Genomic DNA, 15526 nt, shown 5'->3' on the forward strand with positions numbered 1-15526 from the left:
CTCACCAGTGCCAAGTACAGAGGGAGAATAACCTCCCTGGACCTGCTGGTGACCCCATTTCTGATACAAGCCAAGATGCCATTGGCCTTCATGGCCACCTGGGCACACTGCTGGCTCATGTTCAGTCGGCTGTCAACCAGCACTATATTTCCAATATATACTAATTAATTTGAAGCAGAAATGAGGTTTGAAAACTGAGAAAAAAAGTGTTGATTGAGAGAGAATTACCCTGAGCAAAGAACTAGAGAAAGGAGGAACATACAGAGCCTTTTCTCAGTTGGCTAAAAACTATAATGCAGGCGTCTGGGATGAAATAACTGCAGACCTGCTCAAATCAAACATATTGATAACATCACCATAATTCTTTCATGGAAGTATGGAAGAAAGAATCTATTCACAGAGTGGCAATGGTATCACCATAAAATTATTTCACACTGCTGTTACTGCTATAGAAACTTTCTGTATCACTGCAATGCTGTACACCATAATTCACTCACAGCAGGTATTGAAACAGGGAACAAAAGCCAGCCTGTACTCTCACAAATCATCTTTTATGCTATCTGATGCTACTGAATGCAACAGATGACAGCTATCATTCCTTGTAGGGTTTACTGACTTCTAGAATGCTTGTGTCCAAGCATTTGCAACAGATACAGGGAATTCCTTGAAGAGATAAATAAATACTCTGTGCCTTTTAATGAGGTGCCAAGTATGCTGGGATGTCCAGTCAGGATTAGATATAAGCATGTTCTTCCCCTTTGCTATCTGGTGTTATTCCTGGTTACATTACGAAAAGGACCTCCAGCTTAGCGAAATTCTGAAGGAGGACAGATGTCTGGAGGTTTAAACTTTCTTCGGGCCATGTGCCTTCTGAATACATTTGCTGTGTTTTGTCTGTCAAAACATTAGCCTCCTCAGAGCTACTAAGCAAACAGGCTTTACAATCAACAAATCAAACCCGCTACTATGACAGTCGAGATGACTACTGTACGATACCATTTTTTTTGAGTAAGAAGCCATGAGAACTGCTAATAAGTTTACTTAAACGTGATTTCTAGTGCTTGCCCACATAATCACAATTCAAGAAGTTAAGGTAAATACAACTTTCGGAAGTCTGCCTGAATCTAGGCCACTTAGTGCGATTAGCATATGGTATGAATCTTTAGCTGCAATGTACAGAGTGTATTCCTGCAGGGGTCAGAATAATGGAAAAGCAGTAAGTCACTAAGGGAAGTGAAGCAGCTGCTAGTATTTATACTTGTGATGGATGTTCACAGTAAAATGGTCAGACAGAACAGGGAATATCTATCCAAGGTCTTGACATGACACTCACAGCTGTGCAAATAGCACAGATGGGAAGATGATTCAGAGTGGCCAAATTTTGAAAATGCCCCAAAACAGGCCCTCAGGCCCTCAAAACAAGATGGTTTTTTTGCAACCTCCCCTCTGGTCCCTCAAGGCTATTAAAGAGATGCTCCAGAAAGGGCTCTCTGCAGCAAAACACAGCAGTTTCACAGATTAACAGCTTGAACAACTGGTTCAGGATGGGCTGATGAAAGATGATCTCTGCATGATGTACCCAAATGTACAAGAAATTAATTGGCATCTATGAACATTCAGCACAAAGAGCTGTGAAAATGTCAGCTTGTATCCTTCTTTGGATTCGCTTAGACCTGCAAAATTCCTACAGCTTTTGCAAGTAATTAGCATTCAGATGGCATGCATAACCAGGTCAGTCTCTTAGGGTGCCTTCTGCTGGCAATGAGTGTTCTCCACTTGCTGAAGTACTGCAGCAAACATATGTACATATAAACAGTGCTTGAGTAAGCACTTTGATAAGCTAATGGCATCCTAAAACAGACAACGAGACCCTTTTTTTTTTTTCCTACTACAGCCACTCTCCTTGCCCTATTCTCAAACTAAACAGGACTTGGGTTGTTGAGAGGAACAGCTCTGCAACTAAACTTGTCACAACCCAGATTATTTTAAAAGTGGTCCTGAAAGCATTTTTTAAAGTACTACTTAAATACAAGTCTGAAAACTTGGGATGGTGCAATATTTTACAAAAGGCTCTCCAAAACATTTCTGGGGCTAGCGTAGGAAATTATTACAGGTGTATGTTAGGTAATGTCTATACTAGCAAATAGTGTGGACCCACAGCAGCAGATCAGAGTTGGTGCAAAGGCTCCAGAGTTCAGTACCTGCATTTCTGAGGGTCGCTGGTCTCTCCCTAGTCTGGTCCTGGAACCTGCATGCTTGTTAGTGGTTACGGCATATTAGCAGCACTCCTCTAGTGCATTTCAGGTTTAGTTTCATCTGAACAGGATCTGGTTTGCATGTTCCAAGAGTGCTCAGTGAGGCAAATCAAAGCCCGTTAAGTGGAGCTCATTAGGAGGTGCATTTCAGAAGTGCTGTCTGCACCCCAGCCAAAATGTCAATGAAGAGCACCCTGCCAGAGGCACACCCAGATTCTCCAACCCAAACCAGTTCTGCAAAGGGCTGTATAAGTGCACCTGCACTTATCCAGATTTTATGTCCTTTATATGCTAGTTGCACATTCCTGTTATAATCACATATACATAAAATATAAATGGATTTCTGTATGGAAAACAAACCATCAGGAACTGCTCCCCTATGTCCCTTCCTCCTTCAAAAATAAAAAAAAGTAAAAAAATAAAATAAAAAAAGAGGAATCTAGAGATGCAAAATTTAGTCTCATTTGACTTATTTACACTAAGTTAACTTTTTGAGATAATAACCTAGATTGTATATGGTAAGTTACTTTGAAAAGTACTGGAAAACTTGACAAAAAAGTCCTTAACCTCTACCAATGAAGACACCTCTAAAATGATTTTACAAGGGAAAAATAATGACAGCACAGAAAACAAGTTCATTCCTTTCCTTCCCCCACCCAGAGAAGAAAAAAAGCAACCGAAGTCCACCAGGTCGAGGCAGTGTCTCTCTTTTCCATATAAGAAAGCATTGATATCTTCTATTACAATCTGCCTCTCCCCTGTATTTTATGGTCACAGTAGCACAAAAGGTTATAAAGAGACTGGAGAAACAGAGGAAGCTAATCTAGCTGAGGAGCAGAATAGTTTGCTTACTTTATTGCTTGTATTGCCAGTGTGATAGGAAGGCAAGGAAAAAAAAGGTTCTTTCCCTTTCTGAAGTTTACAGTTTAGTTGGTAGCTTTGCTTGGTCTTTTCTTTCACTCAAGTGTCATTAACATTCTAGAAAAAGCTAGCAGTTTCTTGCAGACTAGATTTGACAAAATTGAATTAATTGGGTGATTTTCTTTTGACTGCAATAGGAGCAGACGCAAATCAGAGAAAGCCTAACAAGACAGAAGAAATACAATTCAGTGTTGTACGCAGGCAACAGAGTGCAGCTGTTTGTTTTTTATCAGGAAAAAAGTGTCTACGAATATTAGCTAACTAAGTAATTTAAAATATTTCCCACCCTGTATTTTGCTTTTCCCTGTTTGACTGATACTCTCATAATGACAGCTCAGAACATCCAAGTGGCCTCCTGAAAGTGCTGGCAGGTGCCACACACCAGAATCTACCTTAGTGGCAAATTCAGCAGTGCTTTGAGTTAAAGGCAAATTTAGAAGTGTCAGTGAAGTGTGAACTGACTATACAGAGATTGGGAAAGGGGGGGATTAGATAAGGTCATAAACCACTTTAACTGTATCTTAAATTTTGAGTTTAAGGTGAAGCACAAAACTCAGTGCTCTGTACACATTCTACACAACAGATCTTCCTCCACAATAACCTCCCCCAATCTTTTCATCGATTTTTAGGGTTCCAGGCACTTACTGCTCCCCTACAGTATCTTAAGAGGAATTTTTGCTACCTGCACTTCTAATATTAACATAATTATAAAAGAACCTGTTTCTGATCACTAGTAGTTACAAAAATGATATATATCATCAGAAACTACAGTCATTTTCATGGAGCTGTCTTCTGCAAGGCAGCATCCTTTGCTATCAACCTGCCACCTGTGCTATTCATGTGCTGTGTGGTCTCTAATAAATAACAGCACGCATTGCAGACAGAAGACTCTCAACACTGAAATATCGTAGTGTGTCACTTGTTCTCCTCAAGTCAGAAGAGAAGGTAGCATTAAGTATCTTTCACGCAGGCAAACAGCCATATTTTGGTAGATTAAGTAGTGCAGAGAATTGTACACCTCTCAAATTGTTTCTCATTCCTGTCAATAGAAACAGGATCTGGCCATGCTGCATCGTGCTTTACCTAACGATGAAGCTCCCTGCATCACTGAAACCTCTTAAGTCCAACAGGGCTAGTGTCATTTATACATGTTTATTCCAAGCAGAAACCAATATGAGTGTGTTTGGTTCATTATCCTTCACTACTCAGTGTTTAAAAAGGGAGTGGACATGTGTATTAAAACAGAAGGTCCTCTGGTACTCTGGTACTCTGGTATTATGTCAGTAATACAGCTCCTCTGAGCATGTTATTGTTTTAAACAGAGGTCTCCACACTTTCGCATGGGTAATAAAATACTTAGTGCTGCTGGACTGGAAGGAAAATGTCATACATCTGCAAACAATTAGAAGGAGCTGGACTTCATATTTGATTTACTAAACAATAAAACAAGCTTAAGTGTGACTATATGTGTAAGTTACACTCCCTAGAAGCCTCAAGCAGTTATCATAGCAGAGTCTTTTAACCATAATTAAATAAATACACAGTGGGACCATTGCTGATCAAGATTATCTTTTATAAGATATATTCAGCAATGAAAAGCATGAAGATCATGAAGTTGAGTGCATGCTTTAAATGCTCTAAAAGTCTTTTATCCTTTCTTTCAAGCACACTGTCCGCTAACTTTTTCCAGCTGGAACTCATTCAATGTACAATACATTTCAGCTTTTAAACACTAATATTTTGATGCTTTCTGCATTTAGATTGAAATTTTGGCATGAGGAAATTAGTAGCAAAACTCTGAACCAGTCAAGCCTAAGATTTCACCATAATTTGTGTGTCTGCTAGTTAAAAAGTTCTAGTACTGTAACAACAGTTGGTTGTTGTTATAAATTAACCAAAGATTTGCAAATTGAATCTAAATAGTTAGTTGCAAGTTTTGGGAAGCCAGAGCATGGAGTTAAATAATAGTAATGTATCACCACCAATCTTCTCCTTGACAAAACAAAAATCTCAACCAGCTGTCAGGCTCTAAGTTAACCCTAACTCTCAATCTTTATTTCGAATATAAGGTATTGGTACTACACGCTGTTAAACTTTCCTATGCTATCCCCGATTTATACACCTAAAGCCATTGTAGCAAAAGTAATGTTCACATCTGAAAATTTTCTAGCATTACTTGCATTTTTTAACTGAACAAAAATGTTACATGCTGAAGTTGAAGCAGGTCACTGCAATTCACCAGTGAAGATGAGCGCTAGCTACAGTAAAGCAACATCACCTGAAGGAGGGGTGCTGGATCAAACAAGGGAGTCTGGTATTTGGTTCCTGGTTCTGCTAATACTTTGCCAAGTTAAACTGAAGGAAAAAAAAACAGTCATTTGCTGTCCTTGGCTTGATTTTCTCTTGATAACCCTCAGTGGATGCTCAGGGTTAAGGGGATCACGGTACTGACCTTCTGTGGTAGGTTCTTTACTTGACATTCTTGAATTAGAGTGACAGAAATGTTGAACACTAGCAGATAAGCCAGAAATGCAACTCTGAGGCTTTGCCTACAAAAATAACTTATCCAGCCTCCATGATGATTACTGTGCTTCAGAATGACAGGGAATTTACTTACTAGTGATAAATAATGTTCTGTATACATGAAGACTAGGAAGAAAGGAACTACCACTGTATATTACAGCCTGCCCTGATTATAGTCACTCAAGTACTATTTTATATGATTATACTGCCATGAGCCACAAAGTGGAAAAGATGAACCACGGGGTCAAGTTTTGGCCTCTTTTTGCATGGGTATCCTACTAACGTGCTACAAAACCAAGTTTATGGACAATAAGTAGAATATATTTTGTACGAAACAAAAACAAAACAGTGGACAAAACATTTGTTACTTCAGCAAGTATAAGAGTAAACTATTTATATAAAATAATAAATGAAACAGTCTTAGTTTACAGTAGTGCTTGTGAGTCTGGTTCCTGAATGCATACAATAAAGACTGCTAATGCCCTGAGAATTTTGGCACTGCGTGTGGTATATGTACACTTAGATGAAAGCTCTTCATTGCCATAGTTTCAGAGACTGTAGGCTATGACTGGAAGTAAGCTGGCAGGGTCTGCGTAGAACTACTTCCACAGAGAGCAGAAGAGCACAAGCTGTTCAGATGTTTGGTTCCTACTGCTTTGACAAATATTCTTCATACTTAATAAAACCACTGTATACTTCTGCATTACAACCTGGTCTAAGCAAAATTCATACAGTGGTTGTTTTTTTGTTCCACTCAGTGTTCTCTTACTGAAAAATACATACAGATTTGCAAGTCTTCAGAAATTGTCCATAATATGACTTTCTATGTCTCGCTTTTTTCAAAGCACTGCCTCTCCTAGGCATACTTAATACAATACAAAATGTTTGACTAAAGTTGCTTACTTGCACTAAGGGTTTTTTTTCAGATCTACAGACAACAGGACTGAATCTACTTGTTAGCTGGAAATAGATGGAACAGACTGCAAGGCTGCAACAAACTGCAAGTTCCATTGCCTTGAACAACCACAACATGCATGTATTTTATTTACATATCTTAAGGAAATGTGTATGGGTCCAGTTTCAGCATAAGAATAGATGCTATTAAATGCAAGAGTCATAGGCTGTCATTTTCCAGGAATTGGACTTGTTATCACATACATTCCAATTATATTGAAAGCAAAACATACAGCCGCTTGCTTACCTTGGCACACATTGTGATCACTTTGCTCATACCCAGCTGCACACTGAATTTGATGAGTTGGGTTTGGAGGGGCACGTTGAGGATCAGCCGGAGTCCGTCGAATGACGTTGTTTCGACCATTAGTGGATTCAGCTGCTGCTTCTTCTTGCTCATTTACAATAATTTGTGCTGTTCTAGGTAGACAGAGGTATCCTCCATAGTGGTTAACACATTTCATCCCACCTTTACATGCATCTGGGACTATTTCACATTCATCAATATCTGTGGTTAGCAACAACACAAGTCATGCTTTTAACAGTTGAAACGTCTGTAACAGCCATTAATACAAATAACACAATGACACGTGCAAGCACACCTCCTTGTCCAAAACAGGGGTGTGTAATGAAATACTTAAAAGAATGCCAATGGCAAGTCTGTCTTTGAAAATTATTTACTGTACCTTTGCACCGTTGCCTAAGAGGATCCCATTCATACCCATCTGTGCATTGCTACAGAGAAAAAAAAAAAGTAAAATTAGGCTGCTTGGTATTCTTTATGTTGAAGGAATGATCAAGCACATTTGAATGAATTAAAAGTTTGACACAAAGGGAAATGCAATGTTAGCAATCTCTGGTAAGCTAGAAAAATGGCTTTTGGTACAGCACTGCTGTGCGGGAGCAGTATCAATTCTTCTTATGAAAAAGCAGCAAGTTTTTCTGACTTCTGTTCTTGTTCACTGCCTGTCAACAGGTGAACATCTTTGATTCCTTGGGCCGGTTTTCCAGAAGGACTAATGGGCTTCTGTGGCCCTGTACTTCATCCTCTCTCCCATTAGTTCTCTAGCAATGGGAAAGGATCCCGTGACAGCTTGAAATTCATTCACATGCTTTTTAATCACATGACTCCAGGAACTACAGACTAGGAAGAACAATTTATATTGAGTCAATCAATAAACAGTTAAGAGTTTATAACAGCAGGGCTACTTATATAAATAAGACTTCGCAAAATTCAAACAAGACTGTACTCAGCAACTACTCATATCAACGCAGGCTAATAAGTTCAGGAAGGATTTTAAACATTTGGCCCTGCAGTTAGGCAGGCATCTTCATTTCCTCTGCCCAAAACCATTACACTGTCTGGAGGGTAGTAATTTTTATCACGGGTGTCAGTTACAGAACCTGATTAGCAAAGACTCGCAATGCTACCAACTGCAGCAGACATATTTAAAACGTCAGTGAATCAACTTAGTTGTACTATATAGGTGCATAGGCATGCTATGCCGCTTAGGATATTACTTTAATGACTCTACAGAAAGAAAGAAGCAAGCGGGCTAAAGTAATTAGTCACAGTCAAGCAAGATAAATCTTGTTGCAACTCGTTTGTTGCAGTGACAAATTTGACCTTCCAACTCCAAGATCCACTTGTTCCATGTACCATCCTCAAATTATTTTGAGGAACTTGTTACTAATGGACATAGACTCGACATTAGGATTGAAAACATTTTCTTCATTTGCAGGTGACACTTGTGATCTGCCAAATGTAACAGCAAATTGTGACTTTGGAGGTTTTTCCTTCCAAAGGGGTAAGTGGACAGCAAATTGTTTTACAATTCTCAATCTCTAAAGGAATGACTACATGCTGAGTTGACAACATCAGAGTCACTGTAGCTATGAAAACCCGAACTCAAAGGAAAACAGCTAATTCATGCATTTACTGAATCACCCAGTTCCTGTTAATGCACAACAAAAGTACTGTCTATTTAGCTCTAAGGAGCCAAGTCCATCTATTACTGCCACTGAAGGGACTTCTACAGTAGATAAGGATTTGGCCCCAAATGAACACAATATATACATGAGAAACAGTAGCAGCCTAAGCATAAGATTTCCAAAAACTAAGTTATTTTATTTAGTTTCACACGATTAAAGTCTAATGATCATTGAAACACCTAACTTCTAAGACCTCTTTGAAAATAAGCATAAAACCCCAAGCATATATGCATGCTAGAAATTTCCCATTGGTATAAACAGAACTATATAGGCTTATCAGAAAATGCTACTTAATTTTATTAAAAAGAACATGTAATAAATGCAGAAAAGGACGAAGGTGAGATCAATATGCTAATGTGGATTTTCAAAAGGTACTTATATCTTTGGTTTCCCTTTATATATAGACTTAAAAATCATAGAAACCTCTAAATAGAAGTACTCCCAACCTTCAAAGCTGTGTTTTGAATGCCTAGTGTTAAAAGTTTATAATGACTGGCTTCCTGATGCTCACTTGAGGCTTCTTTGAGCCCTGCTTTCTATGATAAGGTCTAACTCTGCAATATTTACTTGCTTGAGCTATCCCACTGACTTCACTGGGATTACTGGTATACAACACAGTCTCAGTCTTTGGCTGGGGTTCTCTGACTTTTTGCATGTGTGCAGAATTTTCTGCTTGTGTGGCATTGCGCTGATGTCTGTACACATGTTCAGAGGTCCACCCAGATGAAGCAAGTTGCAGGAATTACAACTGTAATCAGATGCAAAAATGCAGGTTTTTCCCCAGCCCATGCCGATGTAATTGCCACTCCTTCCATGACATGCATTATGCAAGCCAAACACGGAACACCAGCAGAATAAAAAAACAAAAAGCCTTACTAAAAGACCTTTAAACCTCTTGCCTTATTTCTTGGCTACAAGCAGCTCCCACTTCCAGTACTCTTGTACCATTTTATCAAGCCTGCTCAAAACCACCTCAGAAACAAACGGTCCTGCGATCACTCCAAGACTAAGGTGGTTCATTAAGCGCACTGAACTTCTAAGTACTTACATTTTGTTAAAAACAGCTTGAAATATCCAAAAGGAAGCAGATAAGAATGTTTGACCTAATTATCTGTCAAATCCCATATATTTCAAATGAAGGTCACGGGGACCCCGTCTTTATGAGAATGGATTAAAAATATTAAAACCTCATAATTTATGTCCAGATCATCAAGCTCAGGACATAGAAACGCTTTTCAGAACAGGCAGTTGTAGCCTATTTTGCTCAATCCTGTCCATTTCAACTTGAAAACACAGCTTCAGTGCACCAACAGCCTATTTTATGGTTAACATTTGAACTCAAAGAACTTTGCATTGCATACTATACGTTGGCAAAAAATTTGGTTTTTCTTAAGTGTCATTTAGAAAAGAATCCCTGCAAAGCAGCAATTATCCCCAGCTCCATTAAACCTTACCGTGTACGTTATGGTTTCCTCAGTTTCCTGCGAATGTACTGTAATAAGAACGAGGGGAGCCAAGAACATAGCTGTCAACATCGCGAACCTTGAAAAGAAAGAGAAAACAAACAAAGTGGGGATAATTTTAGGGCTGGAGGAGGCAGCGGCTCCTCTGGAGCGGGTCCTGCCCGGCTGCCAGCCCCTACCTGGGTGAAGAGCCCCTTCGCTCCTGCAAGAAGAGAGGCTTGGCTGCGCTTCCAGCCCGGTTGTGTTTTATCCAGCTGAGGGTGGAAAAAAAGAAGGAGGAGGAGATGGAGTTTACAAGAACATAGCGCTTAATGCCCCCCCTCCCCACCCCGGGCTGGCAGCGGCGCGGGGCAGGCGGTGTGACCGCCCCGCACCGGCACGGTTTGGGGTGGCAAAGCGATTTTTCGGTCAAAGCAAAGGCGAGGGGAAAAAGAGCCGGGGGCGAAGGCAGCGCCGGGCACCTGCTGGGCTGGCAGAGCCCGCTCACGAGAGGCAGCGCGCCCGCAGCCGCCCCGCGCTCTGCCCGCTCCTACCTGCGGGTCTGTCCGCGCGTCTGTCCGTCTCTCCGCTCCCTCTCCTTCACCCCCTCTCGTTTAGTTGGAGAGCGGCGGCGGCGCTGCCGGAGCCCCCGCACGCCCCCTAGCGGCCCCGCGGCGCCCGGCGGGGCGGGGCGCGCCCCGAGGCGGGGCAGGTGCGAAGCCCCGTGTCGGGTCTGGTAGGGAGGGAGGCGGCGTCCTGAGGGCAGGGAGGCGCTGCCGAGGGAGCCGAAGAGCCGGGAGCCACGGGCAGAGACCGACGGGGCGAGGCTCAGCAAAACCAAGGGCTGGGTCCTGCGCTTGGGATGCAGCAACCCTGCTACAGGCTTGGGAAGAGTTGGGAAAGCTGCACAGAGGAGAAGGAGCTGGGGTGTTGGTCGACAACCAGCTGAACATGAGCCAGCAGTGTGCCCAGGGGGCCAAGGAGGCCAATGGCATCTTGGCCTGTATCGGAAACGGTGTGACCAGCAGGTCCAGGGAGGTTATTCTCCCTCTGTACTCGGCACTGGTGAGACCACACCTCGAATACTGTGTTCAGTTCTGGGCCCCTCACTCCAAGGAGGATGTTGAGGTTCTGGAGCGTGTCCAGAGAAGAGCAACGAAGCTGGTGAAGGGGCTGGAGAACAAGTCGTACAAGGAGCAGTTGAGGGAGCTGGAGGTGTTTAGCCTTGAGGAGTCTGAGGGGAGACCTTATTGTTCTTTGCAACTGCCTGAAAGGAGGCTGTAGAGAGGAGGAAGTGGCCTCTTCTCCCAAGTGACAGAGGACAGGACAAGGGGGAATGGCCTCAAGCTGCGCCAGGGGAGGTTCAGACTGGATATCAGAAAAAAATTTTTCACAGAAAGGGTTATCGGGCACTGGCAGAGGCTGCCCAGGGAGGGGGTTGAGTCACCTTCCCTGGAGGTGTTTAAAAGATGGGTGGATGAGGTGCCCAGGAACATGGTTTAGTGGCAGATGGGAATGGTTGGACTCAATCCAGGAGGTCTTTTCCAACCTGGTGATTCTATGACTCTACGATTCTAAGAAGGACATTGAGGTCCTGGAGTGTGTCCAGAGAAGAGCAATGAAGCTGGTGAAGGGGCTGGAGAACAAGTGTTAAGTGGGATGTCCCTGCCCATAGCAGGGAGGCTGGAACTAGATAATCTTTAAGTCTCTTCCAACCCAAACAATTCTGTGATTCTATGATTCTATGTTATGAGGAGTGGCTGAGGGAACTGGGGTTGTTTAGCCTAGAGGGGAGAGCTTATCACTGTCTACAGCTTCCTGAAAGGACATTGTACTGAGGTGGGTGCTGGTTTCTTCTCCCAAGTGGTAGGTGATAGGACGAGAGGGAATGGCCTCAAGTTGCACCAGAGGAGATTCAGATTAGACATTAGGAAAAATTTTTCACCAAAAGGGTTCTCAGGCACTGGAACAGCTGCCCAGGGAAGTGGTTGAATCCCTATCCCTGGAGGTATTTAAAAGATGGGTAGGTGAAATTCTTAGGGGTGTGATTTAGTAGTGGACAGGTATGGTTGGGCTTGATCTCGAAAGTCTTTTCCAGCCTGGTGATTTTATGATTCTATGATTCTGAGGGAGCTGTGGCCAAAAGTGTGCTGCGGGGAACAGCTGGGAGTCCCTCCCACCATCCCTGCCCAGGGGAGCTGTCTGGGGAAGGCTGCCAAACCCTGCAAAAGCCCGGCATGGCTGTAGTTGGGTGCCCCAGTGAGGGCAGCCAGCAACGTCTCAGTTGGTGTGTCCATGAAAGCACGGGGCAGCCATCAGGTCAGGGTCTGTTGCAGGTCACACCAGGCAGGCTTTGAGGCCTGGCAGATAACGAAGTGGATTGAATATTAGGAAAAATGTCTTTACCGAAAGAGTAGTGAAGCACTGGAATGGGCTGCCCAGGGAAGTGATGGAGTCGCCATCCCTGAAGGTGTGCAAAAAACACATAGGTGTGGCACTTTGGGACATGGTTTAGTAGGCACGGTAGTGTAGGGCTGACAGTTGGACCTGATGATCTTAGAAGTCTTTTCCAGCCTTAATGATTCTGTGAGCCAGTGATGGGTAGGAGAGGGATGGTGCTGTAATTGCTAATATACCTTACATAGATCATAGTGGGGCTGTAGTAACCCTACTGTATGTAGTGTGTTATATGATATGGTTTGCCCCATGGTATCACGTAGGGCTGTATTCCCAGAACCACTGAAATGTGGTGTCTGCCTCAGTCCACGATGAATGAGATACACCATCTGCTACCTGAGCTTTTGATGAGCTCATGCACTCTGGATGCGCAGCTTGCTCCTTGGAGCATGTTTTTGAAAGCCTGGGTATAAATACATATTTTTTTCTAATTTAATATGTATTGTGACTTTGCCAGGAATAGTATGGAGTATTTATCTAGCTAGGCAAGCTATTTGAAATTTAAAATAGGAAGGCTGATGTGTTTTCCTGTCCATTCTGAATTTGGTAAATAAAAATGTCAAGGAGTCCTTCATTAGGGAGTGCCTGTTCCTTTAAACACTATGTAAGTTCAGTTGATTTTAAGGAGTTTCTTCTGTATATAAAATACCATTACTTCCCTACCCAGTGGGAAAGTTACTGGACTGAAGGGAATATGAGCATGCATTACAGAGGTTTAGAAGCTCTCTCAGCGTCATAGTTATCGTGAGGAAAACATACCAGGGAACTCTGTACAGGGGGATAAGCTGGACCTTTATTTAGGTCTCCAGCTTTGCTTCCGGGGGCACTGTGCCATACTAGGGCAGCTATACTCTATTTAAGTTGGATGCTAGATCCTTAATTTGAAAAAACACATTTGTACCTTCTTAATGTTGACCATGAAGGGCCTGGAGAACTTCAAATCTGAAAAAAAGTCATACTAGGTTGCAGAGCTCTGGCATTGCTGGCCTAGAGAATAGCTTTCCTATCTAATCCCTTAAATTCTTAACATTAAATTATGTTTTCTCTTATGTAAAATATAATTTCTTTTTTTGCATTGCCATACATTGCATATGAATTTTGTCTCTGAGACAGATTTGCTTCTTTTCTTACCCGTTTTAGAAAGCACCAAGTTGGATAGTTTCAGAATACTTCTAGTTGTAACATTATATTATTTGGTTTTTTTTTTTTTTTAATGGTAGTTATGAGGAAATAAAGGATTTTTATTCTCTCACTGCAGTTTCTGTTCTTACAGGTATGTGGGACTCCAAAAACTGTAGGACTTTCAGCCCACAAAACACATGGTAATTAAAGTATGCCACAACAGTCAAAGGGAGCAAATTGTGGCTGACTAGATTATTAAGACATTTGGCATGTACTTTCATATGCTCGTCTATTTAACAAGCTATCTTTTGACACCTACTTTCCCACTCCAAAAAATATTCCCTTAAAGCTCATATGTCATTTTTTAAATTTAAAAATAGAACTTTGAAGTGTTATATTGGCACTAAGTTATTGACTCCTGTTAGTGTAAAGTGTATTCATACTTGTTATGCGCCACCTAATATGTTTTGAAATTCTACTGTTTCATGCTTGCAGAGAGCACTACAGACAATTCTAATAATCTAATGAATGCAAAACAGTAACATCAATTACTTATCTCTACTGGCAACACCACTTAGTGTGCTTTGAAGGCATTGTCACATATGTCATGCAAAGACAACTGAATTTCACTTGTCAGATTCTGGATTAAGTAAAAACTGAAGTAAATTTTGTCTTTATCTACCACCTAGGGAAACTTTGCCTGCATCACAGAACTGCAGTTGGTTGTTTGCACTCTAGAAAAAGCGAAGCAGAGAATGGCAGAAACGTCATTTTGGAGGATGTATGAATGCCAGACAATCATAGTGCTATAGATTTGCTGAAATACCATATTCTGCCAAAGATAGTTCTCAGTACTTTAAAGGGAGGTAGTAGACTCAGTTCATGATTTTGTAGTTCAGATATTTCCCACAGAGGCAACTGGAAATTTGCCTAATGTGGGACGGCAGGATTCAGATCCTTGGAAATTTTGAGGCATGTGTGAGGTATGTAACTGAGCTGCTCAGCAGTAGAACAACTTACATATCTGAAATGTCTGAAGACATCATGTAAGAAGTAGTCAAACCATCCATTCTTTCTTGCTGGCCGTTCAACATGGCATTGCTGAGGCCAGCTCCTTGCAACTGTTGCTGACACTGCTTCCTATCAAAGCAGCCCTGTGAGATTGGCCCCTAATTATTTGCTTTTGGCTTCTTCTGAAAATGGTACACTCTATTCCGTACTGCTTTAGTGAACTCTGTGTCACATCTCAGTTTTTTACTTTCTTTAGAAACCACAGTTGTCATACATTTTTTTAACTCAAATGTGTTTATGACTTAACCGTTCACATATTTTCCTCCTGGCAGGACTTGTTGCCACCCCCCATTGTCCTCAAAAACCCAAGGATAGGTAGGTTGAAGGCAGACTGTGTGTGGTCAGAATGTCACTGCACTCCAGCTAATTCTGGCTGCTAGAATTGTCCCTGGGGGCAATAGACAGCTGGACATAATTTAGAGCAGGCTGAGATGGATACTAGAGGCTAGCCTGAAAATGAGGAAAACAAAATTGCAGTTTAATCTATTCTACTCCCAGATCTGACCTCCCTTTCCTGTTTCAAACTTAACTCACTAGAACACAAAATCAAGTACACAGCGAATTTAAGCAACTTGTATTCATCAGCTGTGGGGACTATCAGTGTCAATTTAAGATGATTTCTTTTTCTGAGCATGTCACATCAAGTAACACTGGAGTTGTCTAAACTAAGAGTTGGAATGGGGGATATGTTATTTTCATGTTGGACTCACAGGAATTTTAGAACGTAAATTATTTTGATAACATGACAGGCTGCCTTTCTGCCACACTGCCTGCAAATGTCAAAATTTT

General features: G+C 41.7%; 1 protein-coding gene across 1 annotated transcript in view; it reads right to left on the reverse strand.

The window, feature by feature from the left end:
* EFEMP1 (EGF containing fibulin extracellular matrix protein 1) overlaps positions 1-10725 on the reverse strand; it is a 51832-nt gene extending 41107 nt beyond the window's left edge. The window contains exons 1-5 of the mRNA XM_054063765.1: positions 10642-10725; positions 10288-10362; positions 10100-10187; positions 7340-7388; positions 6901-7161 (exon numbers count right to left, since the gene is read on the reverse strand). Coding sequence (XP_053919740.1) covers positions 6901-7161; positions 7340-7388; positions 10100-10180 — 391 coding nt within the window. The 5' untranslated portion in view covers positions 10181-10187; positions 10288-10362; positions 10642-10725. The remainder of the gene's footprint in view (positions 1-6900; positions 7162-7339; positions 7389-10099; positions 10188-10287; positions 10363-10641) is intronic.
* Positions 10726-15526: the final 4801 nt, after the last annotated feature.

The sequence above is a fragment of the Cuculus canorus genome, chromosome 3 (assembly GCF_017976375.1).
Source record: "Cuculus canorus isolate bCucCan1 chromosome 3, bCucCan1.pri, whole genome shotgun sequence".
In the NCBI taxonomy this organism is placed as follows: domain Eukaryota; kingdom Metazoa; phylum Chordata; class Aves; order Cuculiformes; family Cuculidae; genus Cuculus; species Cuculus canorus.